This window comes from Oryzias latipes, chromosome 19 (assembly GCF_053564925.1).
Source record: "Oryzias latipes strain Hd-rR chromosome 19, Olatipes_Hd-rR_3.1".
In the NCBI taxonomy this organism is placed as follows: Eukaryota; Metazoa; Chordata; class Actinopteri; order Beloniformes; family Adrianichthyidae; genus Oryzias; species Oryzias latipes.
Genome location: NC_136255.1, coordinates 14,708,731 through 14,726,924, shown reverse-complemented (window position 1 = coordinate 14,726,924; position 18,194 = coordinate 14,708,731). Strand labels below are relative to the sequence as shown.

Below are 18,194 nucleotides of genomic sequence, written 5' to 3'. Positions count from 1 at the left end.
CGCTAATAAAACTCAGACTAGAACCAAATGAGAGCTACTGATCATTCTCTTCCATCTTGTTAGCTGCAAAAAGGTTCAGTTGATTTAGGGTGCTGCTTTTAAAAGGAAGAGCCCAATATTGGTGTTCGTTTTCACTTTTTTGGCACTCCAGGGTTGCCATCCAGCTAGATTCTTTAGAATCCTTCCCCTAACCTTCTGCTGGTCACCTGGACATGGTGTGTTTTCCCGATTAGAAGCTACAATAGTGGTTTGTTAGAAAACGTATAAGTTATGGCCCTCGAAACATGGAAATTGGTTTAAATAAACCACAAATTTAAGTAAGAGGATTTTGGAATAGCAGGGAATGTGGCTATAAGGGATATTTAGTCTATGTGTGTTTTAACAGTTGGGATTTGGTAAACAGAAAGAAAATAATAATAATAATCAGTAAATAGGATCTTTTACATTTTTTTGATTTATGGTTGTCCTGGCCTGTCATTGGAAATAAATAAAAAGACAGACTTTTATTTTGTAAATGTATCGTTTCCCATTAAAAAAATAAAAATTGGCGGTAGTAGCGCTGTTCTTCGTTGGCTGTTTATATTATTATGTGTTTATGATTCATCAGTGATAGGGAACATTATAATAATAGCTATGTTTAAAAGAAACATTATTGCAGCCATGACAAAAGAAATTCAGATCATTTATTTTAGTATTAGTGACTAGAAGAGAACAGGTGGTTTTAATGAAAAAACAATTGTTTTTATTTGTGCTTCTGTAAAACATGCCAAACTAGAAGAAAGAAACTAATATTGGACTCATATTTACCTTTCAGAGTATTTATACTCTAACCAACTATCAGAGGCACAACTAATTGAAATATTTGAGCACCACTCTAAGACAAATGGTTCCCAAAAACCCATTTAAAACAGTCTGAGGTTCTACACAAATTGGAGTATATTTCAAAGACTGCAATATTTTCCTCCAACATTTCTGGATTTTTTTTTAGGGACATTTGACTCAACTAATTTGGCATTTATCACTCTACTAGACTGTTTTAGTAGATTACGTAGACATTTTAGTATTTACTGAGCAATCTTTAGTTTTTATGTCCATTCTTGGTCTCTCTTTAACTAACTTATAGTTCAGCATTTATCTTGCATTGTTTAAATTTAGCTTTCCTTGTAAGCATTAATAACCAATCACATTTCTTTTCCATTTACTTTGTAAAAATAAGCCTTTACAGTAACGTTCATTTTTGATGAGAAAAGTTGGCGAGACATCGGTATCTAAATGTGACAAAAAGGGGGGAAACACACAAACACATCACACAGGACAGAAGCACAGTGACGGACCGCAGCTTCACGGCGCACAGACGGAGAGATCAGCTGCACATTCGAAGCAGAGGCAACACACAGCTACAAAGAGATGCACAACAATGAGGGGAAGCACTGAGGCACACAAGCAGAGAGCAGCTCTGCTTTACTTTTTCTTCTCGATGCCAACGCAGCAAAGCAAAATTGTACTGCAATGCAACAAACACTCAGAGTACCTGTGTACAGTTAAAGGGAGTGTGTGCTTGAGAACTAACAAAAAAAAAAAGCACAAACAGGAGGAAGTGAGTGCAGTGCTGGGGTGTCACAGAAAACAGGGCTTGTGGGGTTTTTGGCCGGCCAGAGCTGAAGACACACATGTGATGGCATTTTTAGCCAGCAAGCCCCCTCAGGACTCACACAAAGTGGTCCTGAGGCGATTCTGAGAACAGCTGGAGCTGAGGACACACACCAAGTAAAAAAAACTGAAGGGTTGGGGAGGGGGACGGAGAACCTGAGGTGGTTTGAAAACAGGCACTGCTGCAGACACAGAAGGGGGAACAGAGGTGGTACCTGCATGGAACCTGTGGGCAGGCGCTTGCTGTCTCCCGTTCCGTTTCCTGTTCCTGCCTGCGTTTGATTGGGCCCCCAGTGCTCCTCATGCACGCAGCTACAGCCAATCCGCTATGAGCGTTAGCCTCATGCAGGGGTCTGAGCACAGCTGAGGATGTTAACAACAGAGCCAGAGATAAAAAAAAAAGAGAAGAGGCAGAAGAATATAACGACAGTGGCAGACAGGGGGAGAGTGAGGGACCAGAGAAGAAAGAAAACACGGAAAGAATGAGCGTTAGAGATTAGGACGAACACAAAACATGTGGATGAAAGAACAAGTGAGACAGAGAAGAAAAGTGGAGCAGAAGTAATGGTGATGGGGACGCCTGCATGCATTACGTTCCTCTACTGTCAGTCTGTGCACGAGTCTATTCTCCACAAATAGAGAGTTGCAAACTGGGACAGTTAAATATCTACACACACAACTCAAGAAATAAAATGCAGAAATGATCAAAACTAAATGTAGTTTGACAAGATTTTGCACAAAGTAACAAGAGAAACAAACAACTTTATTTACTAAAAGCATGAAGAAATCACACAACAACAGTACACAGATTTCTCACAGAGACTCACCAGAAGACCGGTTTCAGTTGTGATCAGTTCTCATTTGTGTGATTTTTGATTAAAGCTACAGTGAGGTGTTTCCATCCGGAGAGCAGGTCAGTGTCTTATTTCTTTATTAAGACTGTAACTATGTGAGAAAATGCCACTTTTTTCAGGCCTTAGTCACATGCACCCGTTAGGGAGTTGACCCGTATGAGTTTTGGGGTTGTCCCGGCCCGTGGAGGGTCGTAGACAGGAGCAAGATATCAATCATATCTTGAGGTGAGATCAGGTGAGTCTTGTATTTCCCATGAGGCTTGTGCAGCCATCTTTAGGGACTCACCGAAATGGAACGTACCATTTTCATGTGTGTGGGAAGTGTATTGATAATTATTTGTATGGATAATGTAAGTTACATGGACCTATGGCAGACGGGTGATGCTGTCGTACGGTGCCCATACGCCACACTTTAGTCATTGGTAAGTTTTGCATACTGGCTCCTTTCTGACCGCACATGGATGCTGCACATGCGTGATTAATGTTGTGGTTTGGGTTCTGTTGGTGCTATTCTGTCTTCCTGTCTTATTTTGAAGGTTTCTTCCTGCCGGTCTCAGGTTGAGTTTTACTTCCCTGGTCCCAATCTTCCCTGATGGATTTCTCCTTAGTCTCATCAGTCCTGTTTGTATATACGTCTTGTCTCTTGTTCTTGTCCATACTGTCTACTTCCCTGTCAGCCTGTTTACCCCGCCAGTTGCTTCTATGGTTTCCCTGCTTGGCATTGCTTTTTGTTATATTACAATCACTAGTTTTTTTAGAACACCCTGCCTCCAGTCTCTGCACTTGAATAGGACTAACGGACTACCTGCCCAGTGTCTAAGGTGGTTGAAAAATGAAAAGTCTATGCAACGCTTTTACCCTATACTTTTGCATGTTGCATAAGTGTTCACTACCTGTCAGCCGCGGCACACAGTAGAAAAAACTAAAAAATCACTCTACGGATTTGACCAAGTGCTCTACAATCTTGACATTTTGCGTGGGCCCTGCACAGATTTGCCCATATCCAGCCCTAGGAGCCGTTGTGACTAAGGCTTTAGACGTTTAAGCAGCCTGTCTTACAGAGTTGAAGGGTAAGACTCTTCTGTGTCTCTGTTGTGCGACTAACCGGAATTCAATCAACACAGATTTATATCCAAAAGGATCAATGTTTCTAATCATCTGGTATATGTGTCTCAAATATCTCACTCAGCAACAAATGTCTTCGTCAATAATACAAGTCATTAGTCCAACTGCATTCTGGGATATTAGAAAAAGACAAATCTTAAAATGGATTACAGCAAAATGCTAAGATATACAATGTTTTTTTTAATTCAATAGAAGAAAATAAGGACTTAATTCAGACAATGAATATGATCATCCCGCCACGGTAACAGGAAGTTTTCTGCTAAAAGGCAGCTCGGTTTTCAAAATAAAGCTCCATCTTGAATGAATGAATTCAGCAATGCTTCTGAAGCTGAGGGATATGAAGTTGAGCAAAAACACGCTTGTGTGTTTGAATCTAACAACTCCTTGTTGCAAAAAGTTTTGATGTCAGCAACAGATATTTCCCAAATGTCCACATTGGTGATGTTTTTTCTCCCCTTTCTCTGGGGAACGAAGTGTTAACCCTTAGAAATTATCTCAGCACTTTTGAACTCACGGGATGACATTCGATATATAATTATAAGCTAATATTAGGCATTACGATGCCAGTACTTTTCTGCATGCTTTGTAAAATCCAATCCCGAGGATAATATTGCATGCAAAATCCAACACATGGGGGTATTATACAAACACCTTCAGACTTTTTGGTCTCTTTCCCACTTTGCAACTCTGTAAAAGCATTGGTATATCCACTTTTCTTCTAGCTACGCAGTAATTTAAACCCAGCATTAAATAAGGTAGGAGCAATACTGAGACAATCAATATTCATGAGGCCACAAACACCAGACAGGAAAGAAAAAGTCTTTGAAACAAAGCTTTTTTTCTTTTTTCCCCCCGAGCTGTGAACTTACTTTAAAAAGTGTTAGCTGAGTATAAAAGATGCAGAGGAAGACATCAAAAGAGCAACTCTCATCCATCTTGGCTTGTGTTTGCACACTTTTGAATGATAGAGGCAGAATAGGGGGTAGCTGATGGCAGTTCTGCTCCTGAGCTGTAACATTCTCTAAAACTCTGAAGCAGATTGTTGGGGGGTCTGGCTGAATCCATCGATACGGATGTGGGAACTCAAACTCTGTTACGTAATTGCACTGATAATGATGCCATCTGTTCCTTCTCAAGTCCTTTCACTTCATCAAGGTTGGGTGTGTGTGTATATGTGTGTTGCTGGAATGAGTGTGCGTCCGATGCATGAGGGTAAAGACACTGAAGCGCACACAGCAGGACAGACAGGACGCGACACAGTCCCTGACACAGATTTGGATGGCCCTACTTCAGTAAACACCCACAGTTCCGCTAAAAGCCACTCCCAGAACATGTCATTTATGGGGACACAAACCAAATTTGCATAAAAAACAAACACATATCGAAAGCAATAATATTTTATAGACAAATAAAACCGCTGACTGTCCTGTGCGCGAGACTTAACAGGCTTCATAAATTCTATAAGCAGACGAGCATGGCTGTCATCTGAACCTGACGGCATGTAAATACCAAACTTGGGAATCACATGGGATTGTATGACTGAGTGCAACACAGAAAATAATGGGAATGATCACCGGGAGAGAAGCTATTCACTTGCGGGGAAAAAAAAGTGGAAAAAATCTCCCAGAATTCCTAGAGGAAACCATCAACTTTCTTCAGTCTGGGGCTATGTCCAAATACCCTCACTACTCCCCCCATCTCTATAGGATTACCATATTTTCTGCACTATAAGGTCTTAATTTTTTTTTAAATAAATGACAGTGCGCCATATAATCCAGAGTGTCTTTTAAATTGAATAATTCTGGCTGTGCTTACTGATATCGAAGTGGTTTGGAGAGGTTTACAGTGCTCTGTCAAAATGGTTGCTTGGGTGTTTTTGTAAAAACACTGACACGGATAACGTGTAGCGGCATTGGACAATCCTAATGGATTTTGAAATTGTAGATTTGGACACCCCTACAAAATTGAGACAGCCCTACATATTCATTAAGTACTGAATAGTGACGGAATTCAAACACAACCTGAAAAATCTAATTTTTCCACATTTATGCGTTTAGCTTAAACCTGTGAAACAGGAAAACATTTAACACACGAAAAGGACTTTGTCAATATTTTAAAACAGTTTAAAAAACACAATAGTTGTTGCTGATCATATTTTTAAGTTGTTCAGTTTGTTTAAATTATTTACCATGACAATGTGCCCACAAGTTATAGAGTCCCCCTCAACCCCTTGCTTGACTAAAGGAGCACTAATTGTGAGTGGAGGAGGCAGGAATTCAAATTTTGGTAGAATTTTTATGAACAAAAAAGCTTTATAATACTATTAAGAATAAATCATAAGGAGGGTTTAAATGTATGCAAATTTAATGGCATAAGACAAGTGACCACTAAATGTTTCTTACCCTAATTTCTAAATTATTATGGCATTTGTTAAATAAAAGAGAATAACAGACTATTGATAATCATCAGTAAACTGATTAAAGCCTGTTTCGATGCACTAAAACTATCCTTCCAACAATGAGAGTCTGTAATCATGGGCTTAAATGTAGTGGGGAGTAATTAGCTGAATTAGAAACAGCTGTGTTGATTGGTAGTCTGAACCTGGTGTGTTCAGCAAAAGGAGGTAAAACAATAGAAACAAAGAATAAATGCAACATCTAAAACTGATCAAATCAACTAAAGTATCACAACTAATGTACAACAATTTTGACAATTACACTCTTAAATATTAGCAAAAGCTCTAAAAATATTTTTGGCAGGTTTTTCTGTTTTTAGCCCTAATTAGATTAAATTACATTTCTCTTATTTTGTAGTGATGAGTGACCTTATAGTCTAATAAAGATTGTGTTTGATTGACTTTTGAAGAAATGTACAAATACAAACATGTTTTAATGTATGTTAACATATTTGGCTAGTGACATCAATTAGCGTTTTTGAACACTATAAGTATTTGATATTATATTTCTCTCCAAACACAAGTCAAACTCATTACTGTTTATTATCATGTTGATAATGTGTTTTCCTCACATCTCAATTCAGGATTGCAGTCCTGATGTCTCTGATGTTAGTCTCGTATTTAAAATAATGTAAAAAGTTTTAGGAAAAAAATCTGACTAGAAAAAAGAAACTGTGTTTCTGTCAATTTCGCTCAAAACTGAGATTCGTAATACAGAGAAAAGAACTAGAAGGCACAATATGAGGATGCATTTCAAACACAGCTATGCTTTTAGCTTAATGCTAAAACTAAATATTTTTTTCTTGCAGTCAATGAATAATGTTTGCCTTATTTCATTGAAGAGTATATGTTTTTATTTTCTAGATTAAAAAAAATTGCTGATGCTAATGTGCTGATGCCAATAGAATTGAAAAAAGGTTTGCTAGAACAAAAAGGCAGCGGAACATTAGAGCCAGTTGGATTCAATGTAAAAAATCACTGCTAAAAAATCTGCTTTAGTCCAAAAAAAATACAGCTAATGAAGAATTCAAGTTTTGTTCTGTGCTTAGAAGATAAAAACTTATTTTAGCATACTTAAATTTGACTTACATGGGAATATTTTATATAGACATTTTTAAACAAGTTTCACGTTTCACGCCTGAACTTCTGAAACACACTCCTACAAGCACAGGTGTTCTTCACACACATGTGCATGCATGATTCCCTTATCTTTATGTGTTTTCATATGCATGATTTTCTTTTAAACACAAACCTTTACTGAATGTGTTGGATGAAGAAAGAAAAAATGTACTTTTTAAATGTTCTCTAAGGTTAAATGTAAGTGTTTTAATAGTTAGTTTCTTCATCTGTACAGATTAAACTGGACCTGTCAATCATGTGAAGCAGACTAGTAGGTGTGAACTACGACAAATATGAGGTCAGACCAAGAAAAAAGGGTAGATAGACAAGTTACTGTGGCACCAGACAAGACCATAAACCTTTGATTTTAAACCTGAAAAAAACTGCTTCAAAGAAAATTCGTTTCTTTAAACAAAACTGGGACAATTTCTACTATAATTTGCATGTATTGTTGGTACCACACACCTACAAAAAAGGAATTATTAGCAATATGCTACATTTACACTGGCCTCAGAAACGTGCGTTCAAGTGACAACTTCCGATGAAAAATCTACAAAAACGTGCGAATGTGTCTTTTTGCTTTCCACGTTAGAACCTCTTAAGTTCATGCATCACTACACAAGTTTTTTAGTCAGTTTACAACTCTCATAGAACTGCAACTTCTCTGTCCTCCACTCGTTACCTGTTTTAATGGCACCTGTTTGAACTGGTTATCTATTTAAAAGACACCTGTCCACAACCAAAACAGTCACACTCCAAACTCCACTATGGACAAGACCAAAGAGCTGTCTAAGGACACCAGAAACTTTGGGAACAAATATTAGAAAATGGAAGACGTGCAAGACCACTGATCATCTCCCTCCATCTGAGGCTCTCTGCAAGATCTCACCCCGTGGGGTCAAAATGATCACAAGAACGGTGAGCAAAAATCCCAGAACAACAAGGGGGACCTAGTGAATGACCTGTAGAGAGCTGGATCCAAAGTAACAAAGACTACCATCAGTAACACACCAAGCCGCCAGGGACTCAAATCCTGCAGTGCCAGACGTGTCTCCCTGCTAAAGTCAGTACATGTGCAGACCCGTCAAAAGTTTGCTAGTATTTGGAGGATCCAGGAGAGGATTGAGAGAATATCCTATGGTCAGATGAAACCAAAATAGAACTTTTTGGTAAGAACTCTACTCGTCGTGTTTGGAGGAAAAAGAATGCTGAGTTCCATCCAAAGTACACCACATCTACTGTAAAGCATGGGGGTGGAAGCATCATTCTTTGGGGCTGTTTTTTAGCAAAAAGACCAGGACGACTGATCCGTGAAAAGGAAAGAATGAATGGGCCCATGTAATGTAAGATTTTGAGTGAAAACTTCCTTCCATCATCAAGGGCATTGAAGATGAAACAGGGCTGGGTCTTTCATCATGACAACAATCTCAAACACACCGCCCGGGTAATGAGGGAGTGGCTTCGCAAGAAACATTTCTAGGTCCTGGAGTGGCCTAGCCAGTCTCCAGATGTTAACCTCATAGAAAATCTCTGGAGGGAGTTAAAAGTCCATATTGCCCAGCGACAGCCCCAAAACATCACTGCTGTAGAGGAGATCTGCATGGAGGAATGGGCCAAAATACCAGCAACAGTTTGTGAAAACCTTGTAAAGACTTACAGAAAACATTTAACTGCTGTCATTGCCAACAAAAAGTATATAACAAAGTATTATATTGAACTTTTGTTATTGAGCAAATACTTAATTTTCACCATAATTTACAAATACATTCTTAAAAAATCAAACAATGTGATTTTCGGGATTTGTTTTTTCTCATTTTGTCTCTCATAGTTGAGGTATTCCTATGACGAAAAAACAGGCCTGTTTCATGTTTTTAAGGGGGAGAACTTGCACAATTGTTGGCGGACTATGATCATTTTAAGGTTTTTATAGTTACCATTAGTAGGACAGTTTGCTGACTTCCATTTAGTAAGGAGTAACTTTAACTTTAACCTAACCTACAACTTAGTCTGAAGCCTAAGTGTTAACTTTAACACTGCAGATGTCACCAGTGACACCTAAATAACATACGTTCTTTGACTTACTTTGACTCTTCTTCATCTATTTCCATGATCAATATGAATCAGCTGATTCGGATGTGCATATCGTGAACATTATGAACGTAGCGTAAAGCCACTTTTCCCACAGAAGAATGAGCTTATTTTCCATTTACATTGATTACGTAAGCGCAAAGCTGCTTTTCTCCACTTCAGAATCCACTGGAATTACGCTAATTGTGTAAATGGTTGAAGAGTTATGGTAGTCGAAAGAATGTCAAAATGGAAGCTAAAGTTCTGTTGTTAAAGAGTTAAAGGTTCCAACATGTCTGTCAGTCCTTTTTAGGTCAGTTGGAAAGCTATCGTTGGTCCAAATAAGGTAAAAAAATACATAAACACAGACACATACTCATGGCAAAGAACGTAACGACTTTCTTCTTTTTTTAAATATTTGTGTTATTTGGCCCATACCCTGGTGTTGAAGCTGGTCCAGGTCCATGAATTTGCTGGGTTTGGGGTTAAATCCCATGGCAGCTTCCCGCTCTGCCTCTTTCTGCTTCTGCTGCTCCTGCTGGCGAGCTTTTCTTGCAACCTCCTCCTGGAGCTCGTCGAGCTCACTGCGACCTGAGGCTGTAGTGTGCAGTAAACAAAAAAGATTCAGGCAAACAGGTTGCATGTAACTCTGTGTAAACAGATGCGCACCTTTGGCAGCGGCTCCACTCCAGCCGGGCGATGGCAGCTCCTGCAAGATAGCATTGGTGCTCTTAGATTTGGGCACTGAACGCCATGATGGTACGGACATCAGCACTGGCTTTTGTTGGCCCACCTCCCTGTTGGAACAACAATGAAAAACAAAACAAAAAGTAGGATGACAGCATAACGAATAGAGAACACACCAACACAAAGATAAATCAGACAGACAAATGTGTTCACTGGTTCATTTGTTGCTATGAAGCACTGTTTTTGGATCATTTATTCTTGTTAACGTCACGTTTGAGATTTATGCTGATAAAGTGACATGAAACAGAAAAAATAAGAAACATGATGAAATGCAAAAACTGATAAGCAGAAAAAGCATTAGATATTTGCGCCGACCCTACCTGTCAGGGCTGCTGCTGTTTCTCTCGCTGCTCTCGTAGCCACTCTCCATCCTCTGGATCAGACGCGGCTGATGCTCCACCCCTCTCATAGGTGGAGAAGCAGGGGGACCCATTGTCCGCCTTTCAGTCAGAGCCCTGGGCGGGCCGACCAGCCCAAAGCCCACCTTCAACTCTCTGCTTTCCCTCCCTTTCACGTCTTGTAGCCCAGGTTGAAGAACAGGTCCCGCCAGGATGACGGAGTCTTGGGACTCCAGAGAGGCTGGATGGCCAGGAACGGTGTTGTAGCCCAGAGAGGAGCCTCTTTGATGAGTGAAGATGCTGTCGATGTTTAGAGCCTCTCTTCGAGGCCTCCAAGTTGGCCGGTAACGGCCTCCAGAAGAACTGTGGAGCAATGGAGGACAAATATAGATAAAAAAAAGTGTTCATCCAACAGCCAACCCTTATATATACACTCAGGAGTTGGGGAATATATACTTAATGTATATATTCATTCAAAGTAAACATTCATCATTTATCAGGTCTTGAATGTGGATACATACAATCTGAAACGGTCAATTCTTTATTTATTTAAGACCAAGAAACATTAAATTGAATAATCTGCACTCTTGTTTGCATCGCCTCATGGGATTTGTCAGTTTTAAAGATCATCTTTGTTTCTAATTTCACAGCCTTCCCAGTCGTCTTTTATTAATGCCTTTTTAGTGAAAATCAAAAAACACCGTCGACTTCTAGGATAATCCAAATGCTCTCTAGCAAACTTTAGACGGGCCTACTGTCGCTCTGCATAGTTTCTGCAACGCGACAGTAGTTCATTAAAAATGGAGTTGTGTTCCCATGGAACAACCCCACCTCCCTTCCCCTCCCCGTTGCTGAGAGGTCTCCATCTACATGCAGTTTCACTAGCTTACACCCTTACAACCTAACATTACCGGTTTAACAAAAAAGGCGGTCAATATTGGAGCTTTCCAGGCGTACACTTTTGAGCCAGATGCAGCTCGGGCAAAGAAAACCGAGACGCGGATCTAGTCGTCTATAAGCGGATGCATCAGAATGAAGCAAAGCAGGGAGCTTGCCCTTAGAATTTACGATATAACAATTACAATCTTTTCCCTCTACTCTGGATTTACAATGACTTGGATAAAGAAATACTCAGAAATGCAATTTGAAACTTAATTTTCTTTATTATGTCCTCCATCATCAGAAAAATGCCACAAGAACATGCGAAAACACCAAAAACTGCAATGCTCCTGAAGAACAGATGTTTCAATCTTCTACTTGCACTTACAAGTTACACAGTTGAGGATTCAACAGATCACATTGAATAAACTTTTCTAATACAATCTGAGAGCCAAGCGAGCACGAGGCAGCAGTGGAGTCACAGTTTATCTGAGCATCACAGTCTGACCTTGGGGGGAGTTTTACTGGGACTTCTGCTGGGAGATTGGCTCCTATCTGGAATTTTCTTGCCACTTATCACTGATCATTATTACTGTGGAATGATGGACTCCAAATTGCACTGAAATGACCTTAAAACACTCCCCAGATTATTAAGCAGAATCAAACGACTTTTTGTCCCCTGATTGTGTAGACGCACACCTGAATACTTACTTCACACTGGAAAACAAACAACCTTCCAGCACACAACAACAAAATCTGATAACTTTAAAAAAAAAAGAAAAAAGACCAAACCCACCATATAGCTCCAATCCTGAATATTTTTAAAATCTATTTTCTAAAATAACAATTATTTGACAAATTAATAAAAAAAGCTTTTTGTGCCAGAATATTTTTAATACAAAAATCCAGCTAAAAAAGTAAAAAAAGTCATTTCATGAAAACTAAACCAAACCCATCCAATAAAACAACACAAGCTTTTTGATAATAAAACTGTCCTTTTTTTTGTCCGAAACATATTCTATGCATACATTTGCCAACGTAATGTTTTTATATAACTTTTAGCGTCGCTGATAACATCCGCAGAAGAAGGATAAGGTCCTTTCCTTCCTCTAATGTCTGCAGACATAACAGCAAAAAGAACTATAGACTCTGTTTAAACCCAGAAGAATGGCTATAATGAGCAGAAGATGGAATACCAACCATGGACAATCGACAGAATATGGGTCCTTTTTTCTTATTTTATTTTATTTTATTTTATTTCACAGCATTACCTTATACTAAAAAAAATAAAAAATTTAAAAGAAAATAAAGATTTAATAGAATGCTCAATCAATTATGGAAGATGGTTAAATGAATGATTTCTAATTAAACTTCACTTGATCCGAAAATTGATTCATGATTTTTCCTAATGAAACATAATTAACTCATATTTTTAACTTTTGATACTTGATCAATTTTTTCTATAAAGATTTTTGAAACAGTGTTATGTCTATTTTACTGATATAGTATTATTTTTTTAATTGTATACATGATTTTTCCAATAAATATAATCTGCATAGATTTTAGATAACTGATCTGCATTTGCTATGTTGATTTTTTTTACATAATAAATAAGTAATTCATCTTTGTCATGTGCTTTATTGATACCTAAGGATTCCTAATTTTGTCTGATAAAGGTTATAAACCGGATAATGATAAATCATGAAATAAAATAGTTACAGTATAACGGGGGGGTTATATAAACTCACTTCCTTTCACTCCCTTTCAAGCAATATTTAATTTTATGTCTAATTATCCCAAGTTTGATACGTCATTGTATGAATGGATAACTGATGATTGTCATGTTTTTGTGTATTATTTCTACTTGATTGCTTGAAATAAAACATTTCAAATGAAAATAAAAAATATGGCATACTATTTACCTATAATACGTACTGGAGTTTTAGTGGGTAATGTAACTAAGTATAAGCTCCAACAAAGTTTTATTTTAAAATATCACCGCTAAATACCATAAGCAACAAAATATAGATTTAAAAATCCTTACAAGGACTTGAGTTCCGATTTGTTTGATTGATTTTCAAATAGTGATTTAAAACCTATTTTTGATTGGTTATGAAATTTCTTTTTAACACCACTGGTGTTTAAAATTCAAAAGGGGATTTGTCATTGATTGATTTGATTTTCAAAAAAATAAACTCTTACAATTAAAATAATCTTGAAAAAAACCCGCTATCACTGAAAAACTGCAGAAAATACTTTCAAATAAGACAAATCCTTTTTAATAATTCCGTTTTCGATTTTCACTTCGCCTTATGTATGGACAAAACTTATTGCATATGATTAAATCTTTATTTGTATCTTTCTCTGAAGCCACAGATTTTTTGTAACATAAAAAACTTGATGTATGCAGTGTATGAACACTAAACAGTAATTTGAGTAATAAATCTTTCTTTTATTTAATTTTTCCTTTATTACTTTATGTTTTGTGTTTTTATTAAAGATGTCTAAAATGGTTTAAAGGTTTTTTTGTGCAGATGTTAGGTTAAGGATGAGACAGAAAAAGAAGGTTACACAAAAACATCTTAATAAAACGTACATAAAGTGGAAATTCAAAGTGATGTGTGACGCCGTACCTGGACTTGCTCTCGCTGCTCGTACTTTCATCCTCCCAGTGGGGCCCGACCCCGCCTTCACAGCCCCCAACTCCTGAGGAAGAGGAGGAGGACAGGGGGCGAGAAGAAGAGGAGGAAGAGGCGAGAGGCCTGCGGGAGGAGAGGAGGAAAACGGCCGTCTCCTTGTACTCCTGCAGGGGAGGAGAAGGGGGGCGGGCAGAACCCTCCAGTGCTGACTCTGAACGTGGGAGACAAGCGGAGGAGAGGAGGAGCAACTAAATCCAATAGCATCTTTATTTATCCCACAGGGAGAAATTATACAGACAGCAGCGCAAATGAATGTTAGAATAACGGCTAACGAGGCGCATAACCTGAAGCGTCTGAAGTGAGGAGGCAAAGGGAAGAAAAAAGCTGTCCAATTTTCATTGGAGCTGCAAAACTGGCTTGTTTGCCCACAACTGTATAAACAGTGTTTGTACTCTTGCCTTCCCTGAAACACGAAAAAAACTTGAGCAAATATTGAAAACTTTTCCAGATTGTAGCCTTACCTCCAGCGTCGGCACCAAGCGGTGGCGTGCCGGTGTCGTAATTACAGACAACTGTGGTCTGCGATTCACTGGAGAGGTGGCTGCCTGTGGACTGATGCAGGGGTCGACTGCGAGAGGTGCGGTGACTGGAGCTGTCGGTTGAAGAGTCGGTGCGGGTGTCACTTGATATGGATGGCTCCCGACCTAAGAGAAGACAGATGACCCTTTGTCAATGTACAGTGAAAGGCTGAAGAGTCTGCAGGCTAAAGAAACGGAGGTTGGACAATAAGGTTCAAGGTCAGAGCTTTAAAGCTAAATGCTCTCACGCAGCCCACATGTAAAGACAATCTTATCTGAGTGCTCATCTCTTTGCGTACCTGAATCTTCACTGTCGTATCCGGCTTTGCTGCTGCAGTGCTGGAGCTCCAGCTGCGGGTTGGAGCTGCTGCAAGGGTTGGAGCTCTCCTGCAGTAACACAGGCGTCCCACGGGGGTCAGCGTAGAGCAGCAGCAGGGGCTGATAATGGCCTTTGATACAGCGAGACACTACGTCCTTCCACTTTGGGCCAATCTGGAGGAGCACACACAGACACAAAAACACACGTAAAGGCACACACTAAAAGAGAAGGGGATCAGTCTGCTGTGGCTGCGAACATTCGGCAGAAGAAGAAGGTCAAACCCGATTTGTGCTGCTGTGCGCCCTCCTTTCATTTAACAGCATTAGTAAATGCCATGTCCATCTGACTGATTCAGAGCATGAAGTGTGAATGATGAAGAGTCAAGGGCACGTCCATTCACTTAACTTTTCTCTGTTCTGCTACCCTCGACTAAATGACATGCACAGCAGAGCTTACAACTCAAAAACAAGAAATGAACCCCAAACATTTAAGTCCAAAAAAACTCCTGCATCCAGTATTGAAACTAACGCACAGCACAATTCCGTCATCGCTGCTCCGGCAGGAAAAGCTGCAGCTGCAGCTGCTGCAAAAGAGCATCTCCCTCCTGCTGCAGCGCGCCGGCTCCGGACAAAAACGCTCTCACCTCTTTGACGTGCGCGTCATCGAAGTACATCCACTTGCGTATCTTGGTCTGGAAGAAGAAGGTGGAGTAGTGCTTGCCATAGTAGCACACCATTCCCACCAAGTAAAGCTCCGCCTGGCGAGCCCTCTCCTCTGTCACACGGTAGAACAACTATAGAGAGAGAAAGAGGAGGAGGTGTGTGGTGGTGGTGGGGGGGGGGGGGGGGGGGGCGACAGGACGGGAGGGGGTGCATGCAGAGTGGAGGTGTGCAGGAGGCAGAGGGAACAGAGACGGAGGAGTTAAATTTGAACACAAGCGCATTTCTGCTCACCTATGGCGCTGCATGCAGGAGATGCTGCTGATTCCTGGGCAGCGTCTGACCTGCCGGCAGGCAGCGCCGCATCTCTACATGCAGAAGCCAGGAACAAAACACGGACTTCGCAAAAGGTCACCGGCTTTGGATAAGTCAGCTACAGCCTTCCTAAACCAACATCGTGACCCTTTTTTTTTTTTAAAGTCCTGCGTCACTGTCCTTCCATGTAAACCTTTTGCATCTGCAGCCTCAACAAATATTCTTCAAAATGTCAAAAAAAACAACAAATTATTGATAGTTTTCAAAGCCCAAGGTAACATCAGAATCTTTTCTTTAACACTACAAACGTCCCAAAAGTGACAGAGCTTCACTTTGCAAGGTTATGCGGCAAAGAAAAGCAGCAAACACGCAGGACTGGAGCAGCTGACACCTGTGCATGTTCTGCCGTTTGCTTGATAAATGACTCACAGGAACAAAAGATAATCAAAATCTATTCACAAAAGCAGCCCTTTTCAGCAGTAAAAAAAGAGAAAGAACAAACTTCACTGTTGAAGCACAGAACCAGAAAAAAAGAACCCCCACAGATCTCAGACATTAGGGAGGGGATCCGACAGACAGTTGGTTTTTCTTTCAAACAACTAAACAAAAAAGAGGGAATTTCAATGTGTAACTCCTCACATTTCTTACGTAAAAGTCACTCTCACGCTCCGAAAAAGGCAGGATGAGCACCACAGACATGGCAGCAGGCGGAGACAGACGATAGAAGGGGAAAAACTTGACTCACTATAACACATATTCATGTTCCCTAATCCATTATTCATGCATATCACTTTAGGATTCGGCTGGAGATGTTACCGCAGCATTAAAATGCATCAGCATTACTCAGTCGTGACACAGAGTATCAGAGGTTAAACATGTGTGTGTGCGACGTGGCAGCCGTGCACGTTTATCACTGCGTGCACGAAACAGTAAATAGATGCATTTACACATGAGTGTGTCTGTGTTTTTGTTTTTTATTGGGCAGAGGATTGAAATGTATTTGCTTCTATGAGAAGGTGCAGGACACTTTCTAACAAACTTCTTTCTCTTGCCACATACAAAAAAGTTTTTTTAAATAAAACCTGCAATTAAAAACGTATATATATGTATAAAATATTCTAAAAAATATAGTTTTATTTTAATTCTTTGCATTGTTTTTACATGTTTTGGGTATTTTTTCCCCCCAGTTTCACTTCCTCTCTTATTTTGAAAATTAGGGACAATAATCTTTGTGTACTCTGCTTCCTGCTTTTATTTTAAAGCAAGTTTGACACACTGGGTTTCCCCTTTGTGCTTGTTACAGATCCGCTCTGCCCATCTTTTGTTATGTTTTTGTCGTTTTTAGCCGAAATTTTTAAAAAAACGTGTGGTTTTCTGGGAAACAGTTTCCGTAGAGCGGAGGAGTTCATTAGAAATTCACCTCAAAGTTTTGGGCGGGACTGTTGGCTCGGAACAACCCCGCCCCCATTCCCCTCCACATAGCTTAGAGGTCTCTGCCCACATACACCCCCGTTGGGTTGCAGCCCCTCACATCTCCAACTTAACATTAATGATGCAACAAAAATGGCGAGCAATATCAGAGCTATCCAGTCGTCCAGTTTTAAACCAGATGCCTGCTCGGACGGGGAAAACGGAGACTTAGATGTTTTTGTCTGCAAGTGAATGAAGTCAGAATGAAGTGGAGCAGGGAGTTTGTGAGCCGCCCAGAGGATTCTCTATGTCACAAACAAGCCCTTTTTCCAACGGCATTTTTTCACCTGCTGTTACTGTAAGATTTGAAGAGAGAAATAATTGAAACAATTTTTTTCCTTTATCATCAGAAAAATACCACAAGAACATGTTAAAAACACCAAAATTAATTATTAAACTGGACTACTCTTTTTTGACTTTGTTTTTATGTTGCATGCCTTTCTTACATTGCAGCTTTTTTTAGTTTAGCTTTATTACAATATTTTTCTTTCATTTTTTCCTCAGTTTTACAGGTCATTTGCATAATTATGTTAGGTTCACCCCAATGCCTTTAGCACCAGAACTATGAACAGACCTGGACTTTAACCAGCCATTTACTGCCTTAGCGCTCAGAAAAGTTCCCATTGCAACCTCTGTATGAGGATTTTTTCTTTTGAAATCTTTTTACTGCTCGTCTTTCTCTTAAACTTGAGAATACGTCAGCTTTATCACAGTTTCTGTTTAAAGGCGGGTCACACCGGTGCTGCTTTGTAGTCTGCAGCATCAGCGCCGTTTTCCTGCTTTACTTTCAGGCACATTTCAAAAACGCAGAAGCTCCAAGAGCAGTTCAACGGTCAGGACTTATTAAAGCACAAGTTCACCTGAAGGCAACGTGGTGAGAATGTGGTCGTTGTTTTTTGTTGGTTTTTTTAAAGAGCATATCTCCCCTTGTAGGATTGATCCTTTTTATAGAAACAGAGTTTTAGCCTCCTTATCTAGAA

The 18,194-nt window shown here is 39.7% G+C and overlaps 1 protein-coding gene across 6 annotated transcripts in view; it reads right to left on the bottom strand.

Annotated features, from left to right (window-relative positions):
• The window catches only part of usp54b (ubiquitin specific peptidase 54b), a 74,335-nt gene that overhangs the window by 10,389 nt on the left and 45,752 nt on the right, over positions 1–18,194 (bottom strand). For 5 of the 6 annotated variants that reach the window (XR_002872057.2, XR_013651495.1, XM_023949176.2 and 2 more), the window contains 8 exons: positions 15,414–15,563; positions 14,751–14,943; positions 14,395–14,577; positions 13,868–14,084; positions 10,338–10,718; positions 9,940–10,067; positions 9,709–9,867; positions 1,866–2,013 (listed from right to left, as the gene is read on the bottom strand). Coding sequence is in view for 3 of the 6 variants with exons in the window: in XM_023949176.2 (XP_023804944.1) it covers positions 1,866–2,013; positions 9,709–9,867; positions 9,940–10,067; positions 10,338–10,718; positions 13,868–14,084; positions 14,395–14,577; positions 14,751–14,943; positions 15,414–15,563 (1,559 nt within the window). In the remaining 3 variants the exon portion in view is untranslated. The remainder of the gene's footprint in view (positions 1–1,865; positions 2,014–9,708; positions 9,868–9,939; positions 10,068–10,337; positions 10,719–13,867; positions 14,085–14,394; positions 14,578–14,750; positions 14,944–15,413; positions 15,564–18,194) is intronic. The other variant, XR_013651496.1, reaches the window with a different exon arrangement.